The sequence below is a fragment of the Ctenocephalides felis genome, unplaced genomic scaffold, assembly GCF_003426905.1.
Source record: "Ctenocephalides felis isolate EL2017-DRISC unplaced genomic scaffold, ASM342690v1 CF-g0.4_SCAFFOLD_03572, whole genome shotgun sequence".
Taxonomy (NCBI): Eukaryota; Metazoa; Arthropoda; class Insecta; order Siphonaptera; family Pulicidae; genus Ctenocephalides; species Ctenocephalides felis.
In genome coordinates, this window is record NW_020539726.1 from 27648441 (window position 1) to 27667576 (window position 19136).

The window sequence follows — 19136 nt, forward strand, 5'->3', positions numbered from 1 at the left end:
TTTAAAAAATTGTAAAAAAAAAATAAAAAATCCAAAAGATTTTCAAATTATAATTCTAGTATTTACCACAGGGCCAATCTATCAATATCCAATCAAAATGTTATACTTTGTTTTATATGTTATTAACCATTTGTGCTCGCTGTTTTCTTCAACAGATTACACACTTAAAGAATTGAAAATTAATAATCCAAAGGAACACAAAAATTTAATCCTCAATATTTCCTGAGATGCATAAGTATATGGTCTTATTGGCAAGTCAAAATTCAACTGATGAAATTTTAATTTCTTATAATAAAAAAAAGTTGAAGTAGACACTACTAAAATTTATTATTTTGAATGAACTATTTAAAATCATTTTCTTGATGTCTTTATAAAATATATGTACTTTGTTTATATTTAAGATATAACTTATGGAGTTATAAAAGATAAAAAATTCAACCCTCAAGTTAGGCTTCATTATTTTTTTTATTGTTTCAAATAAAAACTTATATTATGATCAATTTAAACATTTGTAAAAAATTACCATATTACATTATTTGAACTTTTGAATTTCAATTTATTCAATGTAAATTTTTTACAAATTGTTCTGAGCTCTTACACTATGAATTTTACTTTTTGATACACCAAATTTATAAATGGGCCTATAAAGATAAATGTGTCAACGTCAATAAATATTCTTTTTGCTCAAGGCGAAAGTACTTGAAGCTTCTTTTGACCAAATTGAGTTATGTAAAAAATTATACGACATTTTTAAATAAAGGAATTAAATAAATATTTGGTAGATAAGTTATTCTTTGAAAATAACAAAAAAAATAATAATAATGCACTAATAATAATTGGTTATCACAATTTTCAAGATCAAACATTTTTGAGGCTATTCATTTGCAGCATGGTTTTCATCAATCTGATACATTTGGCTATATCTGTCATTTTCATATTTTTGTAAGTTTCAATAATTATTTAAGTTGATTAAGTATTTATACATTGAAAACTGGTATTTCTTACTAACAAACCAAAAAAAAGAAAAATTTCCTTTTGCGACACCACGTTATCACTAATGGTATTATCATGGGAGTGAAAAATGATCAATTATTGCTCTACAATGTATAATGCCGGCTTTGAAATTAAATTGAATTGTTTGAATCAATATTTAATATTTGTGTTGCAACACTTCGCATTTGTGTATATAACCGAACACAATGGTCATATTCTGTCAATTAAGCTTCGTGCAAGTTTCTTTATTCGGAGTACAATAGAAGTTGATCTACATTCTTAGCACTTTTGTATTGTACGAGGGCATTTGCGTTCCTAGTTAAACGCATAACTATTAATATTGATCAGTGCAGTATTTGACATCATTAATAATAATACATTAATAAATAAATGATATTTTTACTAGAATAATGAAATCTCGAACAAGTACTGATACAGAGTGAAATCAAATCAAAATGAAATCAAAAAATAAATATCTCAAGGATACTTTGCTGACTAGTTATTCCTGCTTAGAACTAATATTTAACATGTCATTCATATTATTTTTTATTTCACTATAACTATCAGAAATGATGCGACCAAAATTAAATTCACTATTTTTATTGTGTATTTATGTTACTTAGTTATGGAATTTATTAAACTCTCCTTCGTTAACTCAGGTTTGTTGGGTTATAATTTAACCCTTATAGTTGTGGACTATATTAAACACCGATTTGTTTGTATATTATGTATTTTGTATTATGTATTATGTATTTATGTATGAAGATTGTCACCTTCATGGCCAATATAATGAAACGAAAACACGTCCGAACAATTGAGTAAAGTTCTTTTTTTTTAGTTTTTATTGATATAATAGATTTTTTCTATTAGGTATTTTTTTATCTCAAGCACCTTGTGATACAGAGTTAAAACGAACAATAAATACCCCAAGGACACTTTTTTTTCAAACTTTTAGTTATTTCTGCTATTAACTATTATTTTTATGCTATTAACATTTAATATATATATTAATATTTATCTTTCTATTTCCAAATATCAAACTATGAAAAATGATGCAACTTACATAAGAAAATAAATAATAAAAAGTCTACCAAAATTAATTTTACTCATTTCTGCTGAGTATATACATTGACGTTCAATTTATAAAATTTTCTATCAATATGATAGATTTTTGTTACAATTACCAGTCGTACATAATTATATCAGACATTGTATATTTCAAGTAAAGTAAGAGAAATTTGTTTTGTATTATTATTATAATAAAAATAAATCTTGTTATTTTGTTATATGCATCAATATTTACTATGACCCAAGACAACTTGATATCGAGCAGTAATGATATCCATTTAATGATATCCATGAAGATATAGATCAAAATTATATTCTTAAGTAAAAATATCATTGATTATAATTCAGTGAAAATAATAAAATCATATCAAACGTACACATTAGTCAACCATTTAGTTGTATTCTAAAATGCATTGTTAAGTTGAAAATAAGAATACTTTTATACAAAAAAATCTCTAAAAAAACTGAGAAATAAAAGAAAACAAATAATCTATAGTATAGCTTAATTTCATATACTGTATTATGTACTAAATAAATTTTGAACAAATTTCTTCGAAATAGTTAAAAAATTTTAGGCGTGTTTGAATTTATGGAATATTTTTGGATTTATTGAATACTATAAGTGCTATAAAACGAAGATAAATAAATTATAGCTCCTTTTGCAATATTTTTCAGTTTATCTTTTATAATCTAAAATATAATTTGAATTATAACGATTAGTAACATTAAGCTTTTTAATCAACTATTTAATCTATTTCTTCTCTGATATAATATATCATGATAAAATAACACTATTATTCATATTGCAACTACACAAATAACGTGTTTTTCTTAGGTAGAGACTATACATTTTTTATATTATTATTTTATAAAAACTATTCTTGTTTATTTAATTGGATTTATGTAAACTAAGTAAGATTTTATATGACTGGATTATCTTATGTAATATTATACTTTTAAATGTACAGTTTAGCTTATAAAAATTATTTTTGTATTTCTGATTGCTAAAGTAAGGTGAAAAAAAATTAATTGGAACTATGAATATAATATATTGCTATTAAAAAAAATCTTATATTTAATTTATTATACGCGATTTCTAATAATATCAATTTCCCTTATTATATTGAATTATTTTTACAAGATGGGTTCGAAAAAAACAAGAAGCCTTAAATTTTCACCCTACTGCCCCAAATTTACGGCTTGCAAATTTATCGCCTTTTTTGTGAACTTTTTTTACTGTTTAGTATAAATGTTAATGAAAAATTTACCTAGTGCTATATTATATTATTTTAAATCCAGATTTTGAAAAACATAGATAGAGTGAATTTATAAAAATTATTAAGTGACATTAAAAAGTTGCATCTAAAAATGTATATAAATTTAAAATTTTGTTCAAATACTATATAATTTACATTAATAATAAATACTCTGGATTACGGTAAAATACTTTATATTTCATTTAACAATTTAAAACACATTTTTAAAAGAAACGCTAAATGAATTATCATAAAAATGTTGCAAGAAGCGGCTTCGAGATAATTAAAATATGTTATATACTCATTAAATTGGCCGTAAAAATAACATTTTTTTACTCATACAATGTATCAAAGATATTGGTCAACGAATTGAAAGCAAATGTTTCAAATTGTGAACATTAGTTTTATACGTTTTTTACGGCTTTTCGAAAGTTTAATTTATACACTTTGTGCGGTTATTTGACATAATGTTTAGGTGTTTATTATTTATAAGATGTGATGCGAATTTTAATTGTATATATTTGTATATATTTAGATGAATGAGATGATAATATTTATACATGAAATAAAGTTTAGATGTAATCTTAATAATTTTTGAAATTTTTAAATATTATTGCATGATTATTTAATTTAATTTATTCTAAAATATATCACATATTTAAAATAATTTATTTTGTAGCAATCAAACAAGACAAGGTTCAATATTTCTAACGACTTATGTTGACCATATTATCTAAAAATATTATAAAAACAGTAGTATAAATTAATAGTCTTTACTCTATTATTAGTTATCTATTAATCCATAGAAAGCATTACATAAATATTTTACATCCTCTATTTTGTGACCAACTAATAAATCAATAAGAAACTGATTCGGTTTTTATATTTGATGGTCGCTCTTTAGGCTTTGAAAGAGTTAATGCTTTCTGCTGTTAAATTTTTATAACTGTAATAAAAATCTATTTTGTATAATAAATGTGTTTGTTTTTTTTCTCTTCAAGGAGAAGAAAAAATGAGAACAAACCAATAGAGATCTTAGAAATCTTACAGGTGGTCTTATGTTTACCTAGTGCACGAATCCGAAAGTACAAATGAATATATATATTATATATACTCATGTGGATTTAAGTGGTTTATTTGGAGATATTTAGTGTTATTTTATGACCGATTGAAAACACTAAAAATATTTAAAAGCTTCAGAATATTTTATAAAAATATACCATGGAAAATTATTAATCTGCGAGCAAATAAAGAGCTATTCTGGTGACAAAGTATATATGAGAAATAACAATACATTTTTGATAAATTATTAAAATTGTGTCTTAATACTTATTAGTGTAATAATTAAAAATATAATTTATGTATTTTATTTACCAATATGTAAGATAGTTTGATTCCAATAATATAAATCCAAAACTTTTATCTAGTGATTTAAAATTTAAAGTAATAAGATCACGACCTAGTATTTACTCGATGATTTCTTGTGCAATATTAACAAAGTTGATGTAAGGCAAAATATTTCCATAAAAAATTACGTAATATAAATATTTTTTATTGATTCTAAGCAAACTGTGAAATTTGTATTTCGAGAGATTAACACATTTGTGAAAATGTTATGGTTTCTATATTACAAGATAAAAATAAGAGTATATTTTTAAGGAAAATAATATTTCAGGAATTCATTTATAAAATACATTTATAAAATATACAGATATTTTGGAATTAATATTTGTTAGATTTTATACCAATAAATTTAATATAACTGAAATTAATATAAAAAATGAATATTTTTACTACATAGCTTAGCTTTTCGAGCTTATTCGTGAAAAATGTAAAAATGTCGATTTAATTTGAATTTTTGATACAACTGTTCACAGAAATAAAATAACATAATGCGATTTATAGTAAAAAAAAATTAAAGGTCGTTTTATCAAATATTAGACGTATCTAATTGATGATAGCATATGCAACCAAGAAATAATTAAATTAAATATCTATATAGTAACTATAAAAAACGTACATAATTGTTTCCGAAATTTTGAAGCTTAAGAATTATTTGATTTTCAATACTATCTAATAGAAGGAGCCTCACAATATAATTAATATAAATGAATACAGAATTAAGCACATTTTACAAATATTCAAAACACGGGATTATATAGCAAAAAAGACAAATTTTATATATTAAAAATTTATTTTCGTTCATTATTTAAGCATTTTTCTAGAAACGAGCCAATTAAAAATCATAAACTTTAATTATTAATGAGTTTCTAGTAATAGTTTAACTAATTTTAAACCGATTTAAAACGACAGATTATTCGTGGAGCTAGAAAATCAGAGGCGGTAGATTTTTGATTTTGTTTACGACTATCTAAGGAATAAAAGTAGTAATAGAATATATACTAGCTAAATGATTATTGGACGTTTTATTTAAATTTAAATAGAGAAACTTAAATGTTTTTGACAATGTATGCACTTTTTGTAAAATTACATTTCTAAGTTGTTTTATGCCTAATTTTTTTCACACTTTCATAAATACAAAAACATCAAAATTTTCATACTTTCTGAAAAATTGTATTAAAATTTATATCAACCTTTTATATAATTCAATTTATTTTAGTATCTAGATTATTTTTGTCCACTGAACTATAACTATATAATTTTCTAATGTATTAATTATTTTTAGTAAAATAATTTAAAGTTATTATTTCACCATTTATGTAGAGATTCACATAGTGAAATTAATATTTTAACATAGTGGTAGATATAATTTTCGTAAACATTTCCGAATTTATTTGAAAACAAAACAAAAATGACGGATATTTCTAACTATTCATAGACCAATTAGTATTGACAAAATTTTAATTTATTATTATATATATTTTTACTCTAGCTAATCTATCATTAATTATATATTTTTATGTAAACTCTTATATCAAATCTATGAGAATTTGCATGCGAAAGGAGTCCTTAAGAGTGTTTTAATTTTTTCACACTCAAACAGTATGTACTAAAAATTTTAAATAATTTATTTTCTTAAGATGAGCCCGTAGGAAATATATATCTAATTTTTTAATATTTAGAGGAAGCGCATTTCATATCTAAATTGGTTGCATCATGTAAGATCCTATATTAGAATCTAATGTTGCAATTGATTTAGAACATTTATAAAAGTCAATTTTAAATTTGATAAAATTTAATCATGTTATCTTAGATTTAAAATAATTACACAGCTAGTGTATGAAATGTTTTAGCTGATTTTTCATTGGGTTGTATATTGTATTTGACGGGTGCCTATCATAGACCTTACACTACATGGACTGCTAGTCATCATATGTTTTTAATTTTATAAAATTTCATTATGTTTTTGAGAAATTTTAATTATTATTTATATAATTATAAGGGTTAACAAAGGTATTTAACAAACAAGCACATGACATATGGTATATGACATTTTATCAATTGGGAGTGTTTCACGATTGTCAGCAACGCTCGCTCACTAAGTGACGTCACAGTCCCTTTCTATACTTTGACACTTATTTTGCGTTATTCATGTAGTGTAAGTGGTATGGTGTCTATTGACTTATTTAAAATGTAGTGAAAGCCTGAGTTTTTACATATCTATATTTTTTAATTCGTATCAAAATCATTCTAAACAAATAATTATAACTGAAAATTATATAATTAATTCCAAATTCTGTTTTACCGGACTGCACTGTTCTGTTATTATTTCTCATCATCTCGGCAGCATATGGGCGGGCAACTTAACATGACAATTGGTTTAACTCTGAATATGTGTATTGTAATAGTACGTGTTTTTACTACAAATGAGTTCCTTGTTTGTACAACGCCAAACTAACTCAATTTTAGAAAACTGGATATTCAAGATCGGGAGCAAAGACGTTATTGAGTTTGCTTTAGTTACGGGTTACTCGGAATAAAGAAGATGGTATTAATATATAGTTTAAATTGTGTAAATTTGAATTATGTAAGATAAATACGTGAAAATAATTTAAAAAAAAAATGGGTGAGGTACACAAGGGTCCATTTTGACTTTGAGCAATTATATTTTGCAAACCAAACCTATTATATCACAACAAATGGCATATATCAAACAAACAACTATTCGACTATGCTCAGTAAAACTCTCAACTCTCATTGTAAAAATGTGTTTTTTGCTGTTTTGCCATCTGGCTACAAATTTGTCATCTGGTTCGTTTTACTTTGATAAGAAATAAAATACTTCAGTTACCAATGACGTATTATATATTAGAATATAGGTTTTAAAATATGCGAACACAAGTTTACCGCAATAGTTTTTACTAAAATGAAATTAAATCAGAACAATGTGATTCAATCAGCATTAGCCTAGTACAAAAAGCTCTGTATGAATACAACTGCACCATAACTCATATATAATAATGCCAACAATCTATTATTCAATAAATGCAGGCAATTATCGAGTTATGGCCTATACACCACATAATTGATTTCTTGAAATTTATCGAACATAAATCCTATGACAAAATGGCCCTAGAATAAAGACACAACGACGGATTGAAATAAGATTATATGATGGTAGAAGATGTTGGGAAATTTTGGTTTTTGTTTTCTGACCTATAAATAAAGTATTTATTATTGTAGTTGGCGATAGTTGGTTTCAGGGTACTATTTCTGGTCCTAACAATAAATATAAATTAATTTTAACTAATAAAATAATAGCAAAATTTACTTAAAATACTGGCCAATTTACCAATTGAATCATGAATAAAAATTTGAAAACAAGTACTACGACACTTCTTGTAAGAAAGTGTTAGTATAGATTTGTAATTATAAATTCGATAAGCGTAAAGTTAAGGCAAACATGTCAAGACAAATGATAAAAATATACAATTTTGAATTGATTTTATTGATAGTTCTCTTTATATAGATTTTGTTTTGAAGTAAAACTTCTTTATGCGCAACTAGGGTGTAAATCCGTACAAATGCAACGGAAGTCCGCTACGCCCAAACTGTTCGTCATTTGCTCTCGATGATATCATTTCTATACGGGTCGATTGTGATTAGCCGTCGTGTATGTGAATAGAAATATGTCGTTATGCGAACCGGCATCAACAAGGAAATCGGCATAGATAAATAAACATTTTGAAGTTACATCGTAGTACTAATCTTGATTTAATGAAAAATGCCAAATTAGAAGAATATTTTACCCTGTTCCTTGAAACTAATAAAACAAATTAAACATTTGTGCCGTGAACTAAACGTAAGTTTGATGATTAGAAATTATTTCTATATTATTCGTAGTTTCTATAAATCTTTGAAGCTATTAGAATAGAAAATATTTTTTAGACAAGGCAGATATTACAGCTGTTCAAAGAATGAGATTATATCGCCAGCGAAAAAGTAAAAAAAATACAAGCAATCAATGAATGTATGTTAATTTTAATTAATGAAGTTCTTCAAACACAATTATTACACGAAGTTGCGAAAGCAATATTTGTTTAGACATTGTTCAACATAATCCACTATGTGAACGAATATTATAGAATTTATTAATCAGCAATTACTTCATTTCTCTAATGAAGGTTCATTTCTAAATGCTAATTACAATGACAAACCGATCATATCATATTAAAATTATGACTTCAATTACATTATTGTTTTTAAATATTATAAATACTTTTTAATGCTATTATAAATATATAATTCATAATTTATCATTACATAAATGTGTATAATGTTTGACACTAATAAATGTGTGCATCACGAGTGTTACCATATTACTAATAAACATTATTCAAAATTGTTATATGATGTATTTATTTTTACTTGAAGGCCATCTTGTACAGTAGTAAGTAAGTTTTACTTCAATCGCGTGCGAACCTTACGCGCACTCTTTTTAAGTCACAATTAATTTTATTGCTTGTTACATTTGATTTATTTAAATATTTTAGCAAACTATGTTTTGTATACAAACTATAATAATAAAATAAAATTTAGCATCATTAATAATAATTATATGACAACATCTTATCGAGAACTTGTAGAATAATATAAAGCAAATTTCTTTCGCATTACAAATTATTGTGAATTTGAGTAATTATAAAAAGATTCACCATTCACTACACCCCGTAATTAAATTAGTCTAAGGCATCCAAGTTGTTGAGAGTATTTAAAAAATGGTTTCTGATTGTTATGTAAATTACTACAAATTTCCTCCTAGAAATGCACTCAAATGATTAAATCGTTTTGTTCTATCGAAGTTTGTCAAGCAAACAAATAGCACGTACAAACTTTTTGCATTACCTACGCTCAAATGTTGTAAAATTTATCCGCCTATGGGTGTTCTATGAAGCGCATCTTGAGTAAAATTGAAGCACACTTCCAGGTGATAAAAATCAGGAAGTGTTGATAGTGAACCTAAGTGCTTCTGCGCAAAATGTGTTTTAGATGCACTTTACGTGTGTTACCACATCCTACATAAACAAGATATGCAAAATCTTGAACACATTCTTGAGCTTTTAAAATGGAATGATAGGAAATTGGCGATTTGATAAAAAGTTTGTACTTGAAAGAACAAACATTGTAAGGAAAGTGTACAAGGTATCATATTGGTGAGTCATTTTCTTTTACAAAATTTAGTTCATAAATAATTTACAAATCTGTGAAAATTGGATAACCTTTTTGGCTTCTCTATAAATTTGATTTTCTTTTAACCGTGAAAAAATCGACGAAAATTGTGTAAATTGCTTCTATTTTTATTTTCTTAACTTCCCGAAGGAGAAGTTTATGTTTTCATCCAAGAGTCCGATTCGCTAATTTTATGTTTTCTCGATTTTTCAAGCCATTCTGAATCAAATGAGACCAAATTTGGAAAAAGTATGTGTGTTTGTAAAAGCTTATGTGTGAACAGATTTCTTGCCGTGTACCAAAAACTATTCGATGTATCTCGTTGAGCGTTTATCAATGTCGCGCGACGATCAGCAAAGCCGTTTCTTTGTGAATAGCTCAAAAGTGAGAAAAATTGTCCACGTTTTAGCCAGCAATTCTAAAGCGATTTTGAAAATTAAAAAACCGTTCGAAAGATATTGGTTGGGAATCGACCTGATTAGTTTTTGGTAAAAATCGGCCGGGCCGTTTTCTTGTAATAAAGTGTTAAAAAAATTTTTTTGGACGATATTTATGATTTTTTTCTGGCGGTAAATACCATAGTTTTATAGATCATACTAAAATATTACGGCCCTACGTCAACTCGTTTAACTTTAAAAATTCGTCAAAATTTGCAAAAATTAGTATCGTGTTTTTGGCATTTGTCAAAATTAGATCTTTGATCGACATTTTCTCAAAAACGCCTGAACCGATTTCAGAAATTTAAAAGCCGTTAGATGTATTCCTCGATGATGAGGTTCATCGTCTGTCAGTTGTGTGCGACGATCTGCCAAACCGTTTCTTTGTAATGTGAAAAAAAGTGTTAAACTGTCACATATAAGCTTATACTACCGAATCGATTTTGAAAAATAAAAAACTGTTCGAAAGATATTAGTTGGGAATGATACTGATTAGTTTTAGGTGAATCTACCGAACCGTTTTATTGTAATTGACTACAAAAAAAAAATTACTTAACTTTAAAAAAATATATTGAATCCGATTTTTATGGAACTTTTTTTGGCGATATATATCATGGTCTTATAGAACTTACTAAAATATTACGGCTTTACGACAAGTAATAAAATTTAATAATTCATCAAGTTTTACAAAATGAGTAGTTTTTTTTTTGACTTTTATTAAAATTAAAATTAGACTGGTTCAGTTATAAAAATTGTTGATTTTTTTAATTTTTTTTTTTTTAGAAAATACCTCGAGTTTACAAGTTTGTTCGTTTTCAATTATGTGTAATAAATCCACTTGGAATACTTTTTATCACACATAAATTAATTTATTTTTCATTGATTAAGTCGATTATTTACACGACAATGCTTTTAGTTTGTCTTCCAATTTTGACTCCATCGCAATAAATATCAAATATTCAGTGATGACTAAGTTTTTGAGAGACCAATAAGCAAAACTTTTAAAAACATCATAATGTTATAATCAAATATAAGCCTGACATGTAATGTTTCAAGATATTTCACTCTCGGGAGTCCTTTACAACAAATCACTGCCATTCCTTCAAATTCCTTCCCAGGCGTCTTCCTTATATTACCCTAACGGTAAAGGTACGTCCCGGCGCGCGATGCTGAATATTAATTTAATAACGCGTTGGGCGATACGAAACATTTAAGGAGGAAGTTTCACGTCTCAACAAAAAAAGAATTAACTTTGTAAAAAATAAATACATTTTAACCAAAAACAAAAGGCCTGGCCTGGTCTGGTCCCCACCCGAAACACGCAATGTTACGCTTGCTCGCGTTTATGATACATTTTGGACGGATAGGCGTCGATATTGTGAGAAATTTGCATAATTTATGGACGAGACAAATTACATATTGTGCGCGAAAAGTAGCTCTGGTGTGTCGCAAAGACTTTGCTAAATTCCAGGTTAAGGTTTTACCATACAAAGCCCACAGAGATGGATTGTGGGGCATACGTTAATTGGATCATTTCTTAAGTATGGCTCTGCTGGAATAAATCTTTCTCTTTGAAATGTTTATTGGCTCGCAAAATATAAACTTTATTGATTTTTCCGTATACTAAATAGACTATTGACAAAAGTAATAAATATCGCGTAGAGGGGATAAAGGTCCAATTTGACTTTTTTTTTATTTGTCACTTGATCTTCTTACACCATAGGTCTGGTGAAAAAAGACGGCTATCGGGCAAACAGATGCAACCTATCTTATTTTTAAATTTAAAGAATTTTTACAAAATGATAGCTACATTATTCAACAAATTTTTGAAGCAAGGCAAAATATAAATTTCATAGGTACATTTTTTAGATAGATAACTCTGCGTATAACGTCAATCTAGTATTTGTCAGAAATAATCAACGGCATAGTTGAAATATGTATTTATTTAACTTATTTGTTGTAAAATTGCTTTTTCTTAACTTAATTTACTGTTTTATTTGCTATTTTTATTTTTAACACTTTTGCCAGGGTAAAGGTTTAGATGGTCTTTTTTACCTTACCCACATGTAACTTCTTATAGAGATTATATATAGAAACTGTTCAATTTAATTTAAATATAATAATACTTCTAATAAAACAATCAAATGACGTATACCTATGCGTTATATTGAGGTCTCGTAAACTAAACAACAGCTCTGAAAACAAAAAAACTACCAACTATAGAAAATCCTTTGTTGTGGATTTTCAAATATTGCTATTTATCTGCTGATAGAATCGTAAGAATCATAGTGGCTGACCATACATCTTTTTCCTTCAACTTTCAAATATTGTTGTTAAAATATTTCCAACTTTACTTGCTTTTGTGATATTGATGGTGAATCTTTTTGTCCGCGGACCTTTAAACCCCGCTTTACCTTATCAAGACTATAGGTTTAGATTATTAACTTGATAACTTGAATATTAACTTGATCTATGAATTTGCATACTGCGTTCTCGTATATTCTCCATGCATATAAAAAAGTAACCACTTGCTTTAAAAAACAAAATTTATTCAGATCTTTAGGATATTTTAACACCATGCGAACATTACTGATAACAAAACATTGTGAAAATTATTTTACCAAAAATACAACATTTGACACATTGTATGCAGATATACCTACACATATTAAATTGCAGTAAAATTTTGATGTCAGAGAAATTACAAGCGCGCAAAAATTAAGCACGCGTCATATATATTCTTTGTTTATTTTCGTGCAATAAATCTTCTGATGAGACATTCATTGATTTATTGGCCCCTTTGTATTATACAGTTTTTTATCGTCTATTTTGAACGTAAATCAAAAGTTAATTTCTTGATTGATTGCATGTATTGAAATTAATAAATAAAGATAAAATTTTCAAGTTTCACGATCATAAATTATATTCAGAAATTATGTTATTCGTTCCTTCGGAGCTTTCAAATAAGATGGTGTTTTAAACATTGCGACAATGACGCTTGTGGCTCAAAGACGTATTTATACATATATAAATTTATTTTAATTAATGTTACATTAATATCGATATTGCAGTAAATTATGATCCAACTAATGAGTTTTTTTAAAAAAAACATGACATATATAACATTAATATAGTTTATTTTAAGCAGTTAATTTTTTTTAGTCTTAATCATTTTGATCCTCATGCTTATTTGTTTTCACCTTTTAGAGGTTTTAGCTATTGTTAAAAAAAATTCAAATAGTTTTATTAGTGGTAGCACATTTTTTGTAATATTAAATTTTTAAATTAATATATTTTCAATGAAAAAAATATCTCAGATTCTTGTCAAAATTAATTTATTATTAATGATTAATTGAATATTAATTAAAATTAATTAATTTTAAATATTAATTAAAATTAATTGAAATTTATTATAATTGATTAATTAGAAATGATTTCAAAATACTCAGAGGAGTCTGAAATTAATTTTAACTAGAGGTGTATGGCATCGTGCCTTGAGGCGAATTACTGGAACTTCCCGTACAGTAATGAAATATTCGAGAAATAATAAACGTTTTCAAATAGATTATTTTAAATATTGTAACTTTCATTATTCTTATTTTATAGACGAAATATAAGAACTTATGAATTGGACGACGTCGTTTATTAAACTCGGATCAATCGGATTTAAATTGAAGGACATTGTCTAATATTTATAAGAATTATATATACTGAATTGCAAAGTTGAAATTATTTATTTAAAGTATATCAGTGATATATAGAACTTTAGCTAGAATTAGAATTTCTTGATATTGAAAAATAATGTTGGAAATTAAAAAAAATGTTTTTTTTTTCTTTTCCCAAAAGCAACCATTTCACCAATACAAGCAGAAAGTTTTTTTAAATAATTCAAATCGGATGCTTAATTCTCCTAAAAACTGCCCACAGAGCAAAAATGCTAAATGAGCAAAAATTTTGCACATTTAGCTCCGTATTTCCGAAACAACTAGACCAACTTTTGCCGAAAACTAACCAGCACGTCTCCTTATCAATAGACATCGATTGCTTTTTTTAATCATTTAAATAGTTTATTCCGTTCGGCCAAGATCGTCGACGAAAAATTGTATCCACACAAACACATCCATTTATTCAACGTTAAGTTTCAGAAACCTCTGAAACGTAGAGATATACAAAAATGTTCAATTTCGATTTTTGGACGATCACAATAACTTACCCTACGGGAAGTTAATTAATTCACTTTACAGCAAACGAAACGAAATTCTGCCACTTCTCCATGACGAGTATATTCGTCAATTCCAGTTATGAGGTTAATATTCGAATTTATACAGCAAATTTTCTTTGCCCATAATATTTAATTCACTTCGTATACTCTTTCCACTATAATAATATTACTTATTAAAAATACCGTCGTTCAACAACCCACGACTTGGGCGCTTTAAAGTTTAAATTCCAGCCTCTTCAAAATTATACCCCGAAACCGTCCTTGGCAAAATTTTTAATGCAACAACTTAAATCAGAAATTTACGATCTGGGCGTAACTGTAAATAACATAGAAGACGGTATATCATTTTGTTGGTCCATATATTTCGTTATTGAAATGGGCGTTTTGACGGAAAGCACGCTTAAAGCTTTTGATAACATACTGTTATCCCCGAAATTTGCGCTTTTGGCCCACCAGGCAGTGCGAACAATCCTGCTGCAACAACTTTAGCAGATTTAATGACCTGTCTCGTGATTATTTCGGCGTTAACTGTAGTGTTATTAAATGATTTTCTTTTTTAATGATAGCACCATGGAGCGGCATAATCATAATACGCAATGGACAGAAATGGAAAAAAAAACATTTTCGAAAGCATGATTATATTTTTTTTCAATTTAGGATTTTAATAGCCAGGAAATTGAGGTGAGAACATCTTTAATGCGGCTTGAATGAATTTTAATTTTATATTGAAAGTTTTGGATGTAAAATATGTGAGAACATAATTTAAATCGTTCGATTAAAATGAGGAAGCGATTTGTGTAATTTAAATGGTCTGAGTATAAGATTTTTGCATGAGCCAATTAATTTAAATTGTTAGATCAACAAGTTATGTCCTATGCATCATTAGTTTTATATTTCAGATTACAATTAAAGTAAAAAAATTAGGTTAAACATATTTAAAATTAAACTTTAATATGTTTGATCACGATGACAATATAGTATTTTGCATGCATCTCATGCCGAAGACGTAAATTTTAGTAGACGGTTATTATCACAAGGAAGCAATTTGTTAATATTAGACGGAAGTATTACAATTAGAAAGTGTTTGCGATAGTAAATTTACAAGGATTTGAGTTTAATAGACAATTTATTCAATTTTTATCAAAATTAATTTATTTATATATTCATATGCAAGACTTTAATCACTTTTAGGTCAACATCTTCTAAAAATCGAAACAAAATTTAAGTTACTAATACTAAATTCCTAAAATTATGTCATATATATGCAGAAATAATTTGCGGAAGTAAATTGACAAAAATTTGACATTGTAGACATTTTAGATCATCTATTTACCTGTCAATATATTGAATATAATCCAGTAATCCAATAAAAAATTGTATTTTATATTTTGTCCAAAAAATCCAATTTTGGATTTTTGTAATCGAAGGAAAAAATCGTATTTTAGATTCTGTCCAAATTGTTGTAGGATGTACACCATATGCTAATTATGTTTTACATTTTTATATTATTTTTTTATTTAAATATAGCAAATATTTACTAAATGTTAAATTTAGCTCAATATTACTTTTTTTTTATTGGAACTATTTTTCGAGGATAAATATAGTTTTCTTGTATAAAATGGTAAAAATAAAAAGTGTAAAATTGATTACTATCAAAAGTCTGGGATAAAAAACGGCTGCTTATAACCAATTTTAGTAAATTTTAAGCAGTTGACAATATAATTAACTTACAGTAAGAAAAGGGACAAATAGGCGGTCAAAATTGATCATTAGACATATGCACATCAAATAATCAGATATTTTATGGAGATTTTAATAATGTGTATCAATTTTCTTAACTATGGGTTCTGTAACGTTGTTTGTCCTTTTAAACGGCGACGCGGCGCTTACGCGCTTCGATATTTCGTCTCTATGCAGCTAAAACTTTGAAAAAAACTTCAAAATTTCCAAAATATTTCAAAATTAACAAAAACATTTTTTTTTAACTTTTCTTTCCAAAAAATCAATTTTTCTTGATAAATTTAAAATTTCTCAAAAATCTATTTTTCAAAGTTTAAAAAAATATAATCATTTTTAAAAACTTTCATTTTTGGTACGGGTAGTTCCAGAAGTTTGCATTAAGGCACGATGCCATACACCACTAATTTTTTATGATATTAGAAAATTAATGTTTTAATTACTGTTTTGCAAATATTATGCAATTATATTGCTTAATTAATTTTGCATTACTCAAAAACGTGTATAAGAATTATATATGAAGAAACCAGGAAACCGAATTGGTTTTCCATATTTTTTTGATATGGGTCTGATGGAAAACAAACTTTGAGATCATTATTATACAGTTGCATTGCATTTTTGGATCCTTCCCAAGTGTCCCACATTTTCATTTAAGTTTTGGCATAATAATTATAACTTGCGCATATATTAACATGTTATTCGGAGTTACTGTTTGTAAAATTGAATCTGATCAAGAGTACATAATTATATGGTCTTAAAATCGGTTTTAAAACTTTCGATGTGTTTGTAGACGTAAATGTCGACTTTTGAAATTTTATAATTATTATACATATTAATTATTATCATTAGATTTAACATTAAACAGTCATGTATATATCTTCTTATGTGGCACGTAAATATTCTCACGTTTGTATATATATATATATATACAAATATGCAGATGTTTCAGAGTCAATATTTTAAATCAATTTGTAACTATGTCCGATTTTAGCCACGTGTCCATTGTCTACTTAAAATAATATTTCGCCTATAAACTGATTTTTGATGACACTTTGACACCTGGTCAAAAACCATCAACCATAACGTGTATCATCATTTGTACGACTAAAACAATAGTTTTTGTCATAATCATAATTATTACGAGAAGCAGATGCATGAAACGATTTTGATCATGAAATGCATTATGAAATATGTAAGTTAACTCACAATATAATTATTCAGAATTTATTGAGAATTTCACGCATTTTTATATGCAAGCAATTTTTATAAAAAGTAAGATATTAGTTATAATGTTACTTCCTGGATAAAAAGAGTGCACTACATTTGTTTTTTTCTTGCATCAGGCTATTGATTTAAAATGTGGTGGTTACGATTTTATATTTATTATTCTCTGTTTCAAAATATATATTTTATCATACAACTAATCAATGTATATTGACAATTTTACATATTCCTTCGTTTAGTTTTTTTTTCTCAAAATTTGTGATATAAGGTAGGATGTTGCTCCTGGCTAATTGTAAGAATGAACAGTAATTTTACTTCAAAAAATTGATTTTATTTATTTTAATCATTCTTGATTTTTATTAATGATTTTAATCTTAGTTTAATTATTCTTTGTTTGGATATTATTATTTTTAATAATAATTTCTTCACAATAATATACTTTATAATTTACAAATATTACATGATATGATTTTATTTCAATTTTTTTTTGTTTGTGAATTTCTCTATTTAACAAACAATTAATTATTCAAAATCTAATTTTTTTTTTTCATTAAACCACTTTTCATATGCCTCTAATATTTTGGTTTCACTATAAACTTTATCATCAAGTTCCAATAAAATCCCAGAAGAGTAAACCCGAAGTTTTCCTTGTAAGCCGATTTTGCGAAGTGCAATTTGCTTTTAGAAAAATTTCCACTACACCTAGTTAATATATTGGTTTTAATAGAATAATGTACTTCATCTAACAAATTTATAAAAATAGTGTATATGATTTAGACATTTTCATTGTCCACCAACTCTTTGGTACAAGCTGCCGTAACAACTATAATTTGAAGTTTATAATTGCATCTTTCGAAACAAATCGTTATTATGATTTGCTAATTTCTAATCTAGGTATATTTCTAATCAAACTTTCGAGAAAACAAACATTGATTATATCTGCATAGATTATCTCATTATAAAGTTAATAATATCATATTATATGAATCTAGTCTTGAGTTGAAACTTACTTTGCATCCTTCGCAAGTGAAAGCGCCAAAATGAAAACCGGCAGCCGGTTCGCCGCAAACCTTGCACTGCTGATTCATCTGTAAATATTAAAGAGAAATTCATATATTTGACTAATAATCATATGAGAAATAATGATCACTCATTATAATCGACCAGTTTTATTTGCACATGGAGAAATGTATTAGTTTTTACTACTAAAAGTTCAGCGCGCTATACGAACTTTGATGTTTGGTGATTATCCGGCAGGGATGTATATGTTGAGATTGTGGAATGTATAATAATGCTATATATTTTTATGTAGCATATTATTGCAACACAGATAAAAAGCTCTCCATTGAGCTTTTTTCAACAAGAATTGGTTATAATGAAATTAAGAAGAAATCAATTTATAAAGTTTGTTCGGCCAATGGAAGAAATCATATTAATTATATTTCAAAAATATATACAGTATTTGTATTACTATAAACATAAATATTTTGATAAAATTTCCATGCGGTAATGTGATATTGTCATTAAATGAGATATATTCGCATGGTAATTAAACATACAAAGCAAATG

General features: G+C 26.4%; 1 protein-coding gene across 1 annotated transcript in view; it reads right to left on the reverse strand.

Annotated features, from left to right (window-relative positions):
- Window positions 1-18655, reverse strand: part of LOC113388322 (nuclear receptor ROR-beta-like) — a 58200-nt gene extending 39545 nt beyond the window's left edge. The window contains exon 1 of the mRNA XM_026625716.1: window positions 18578-18655. Coding sequence (XP_026481501.1) covers window positions 18578-18655 — 78 coding nt within the window. The remainder of the gene's footprint in view (window positions 1-18577) is intronic.
- Between the last annotated feature and the right edge of the window lie 481 nt (window positions 18656-19136).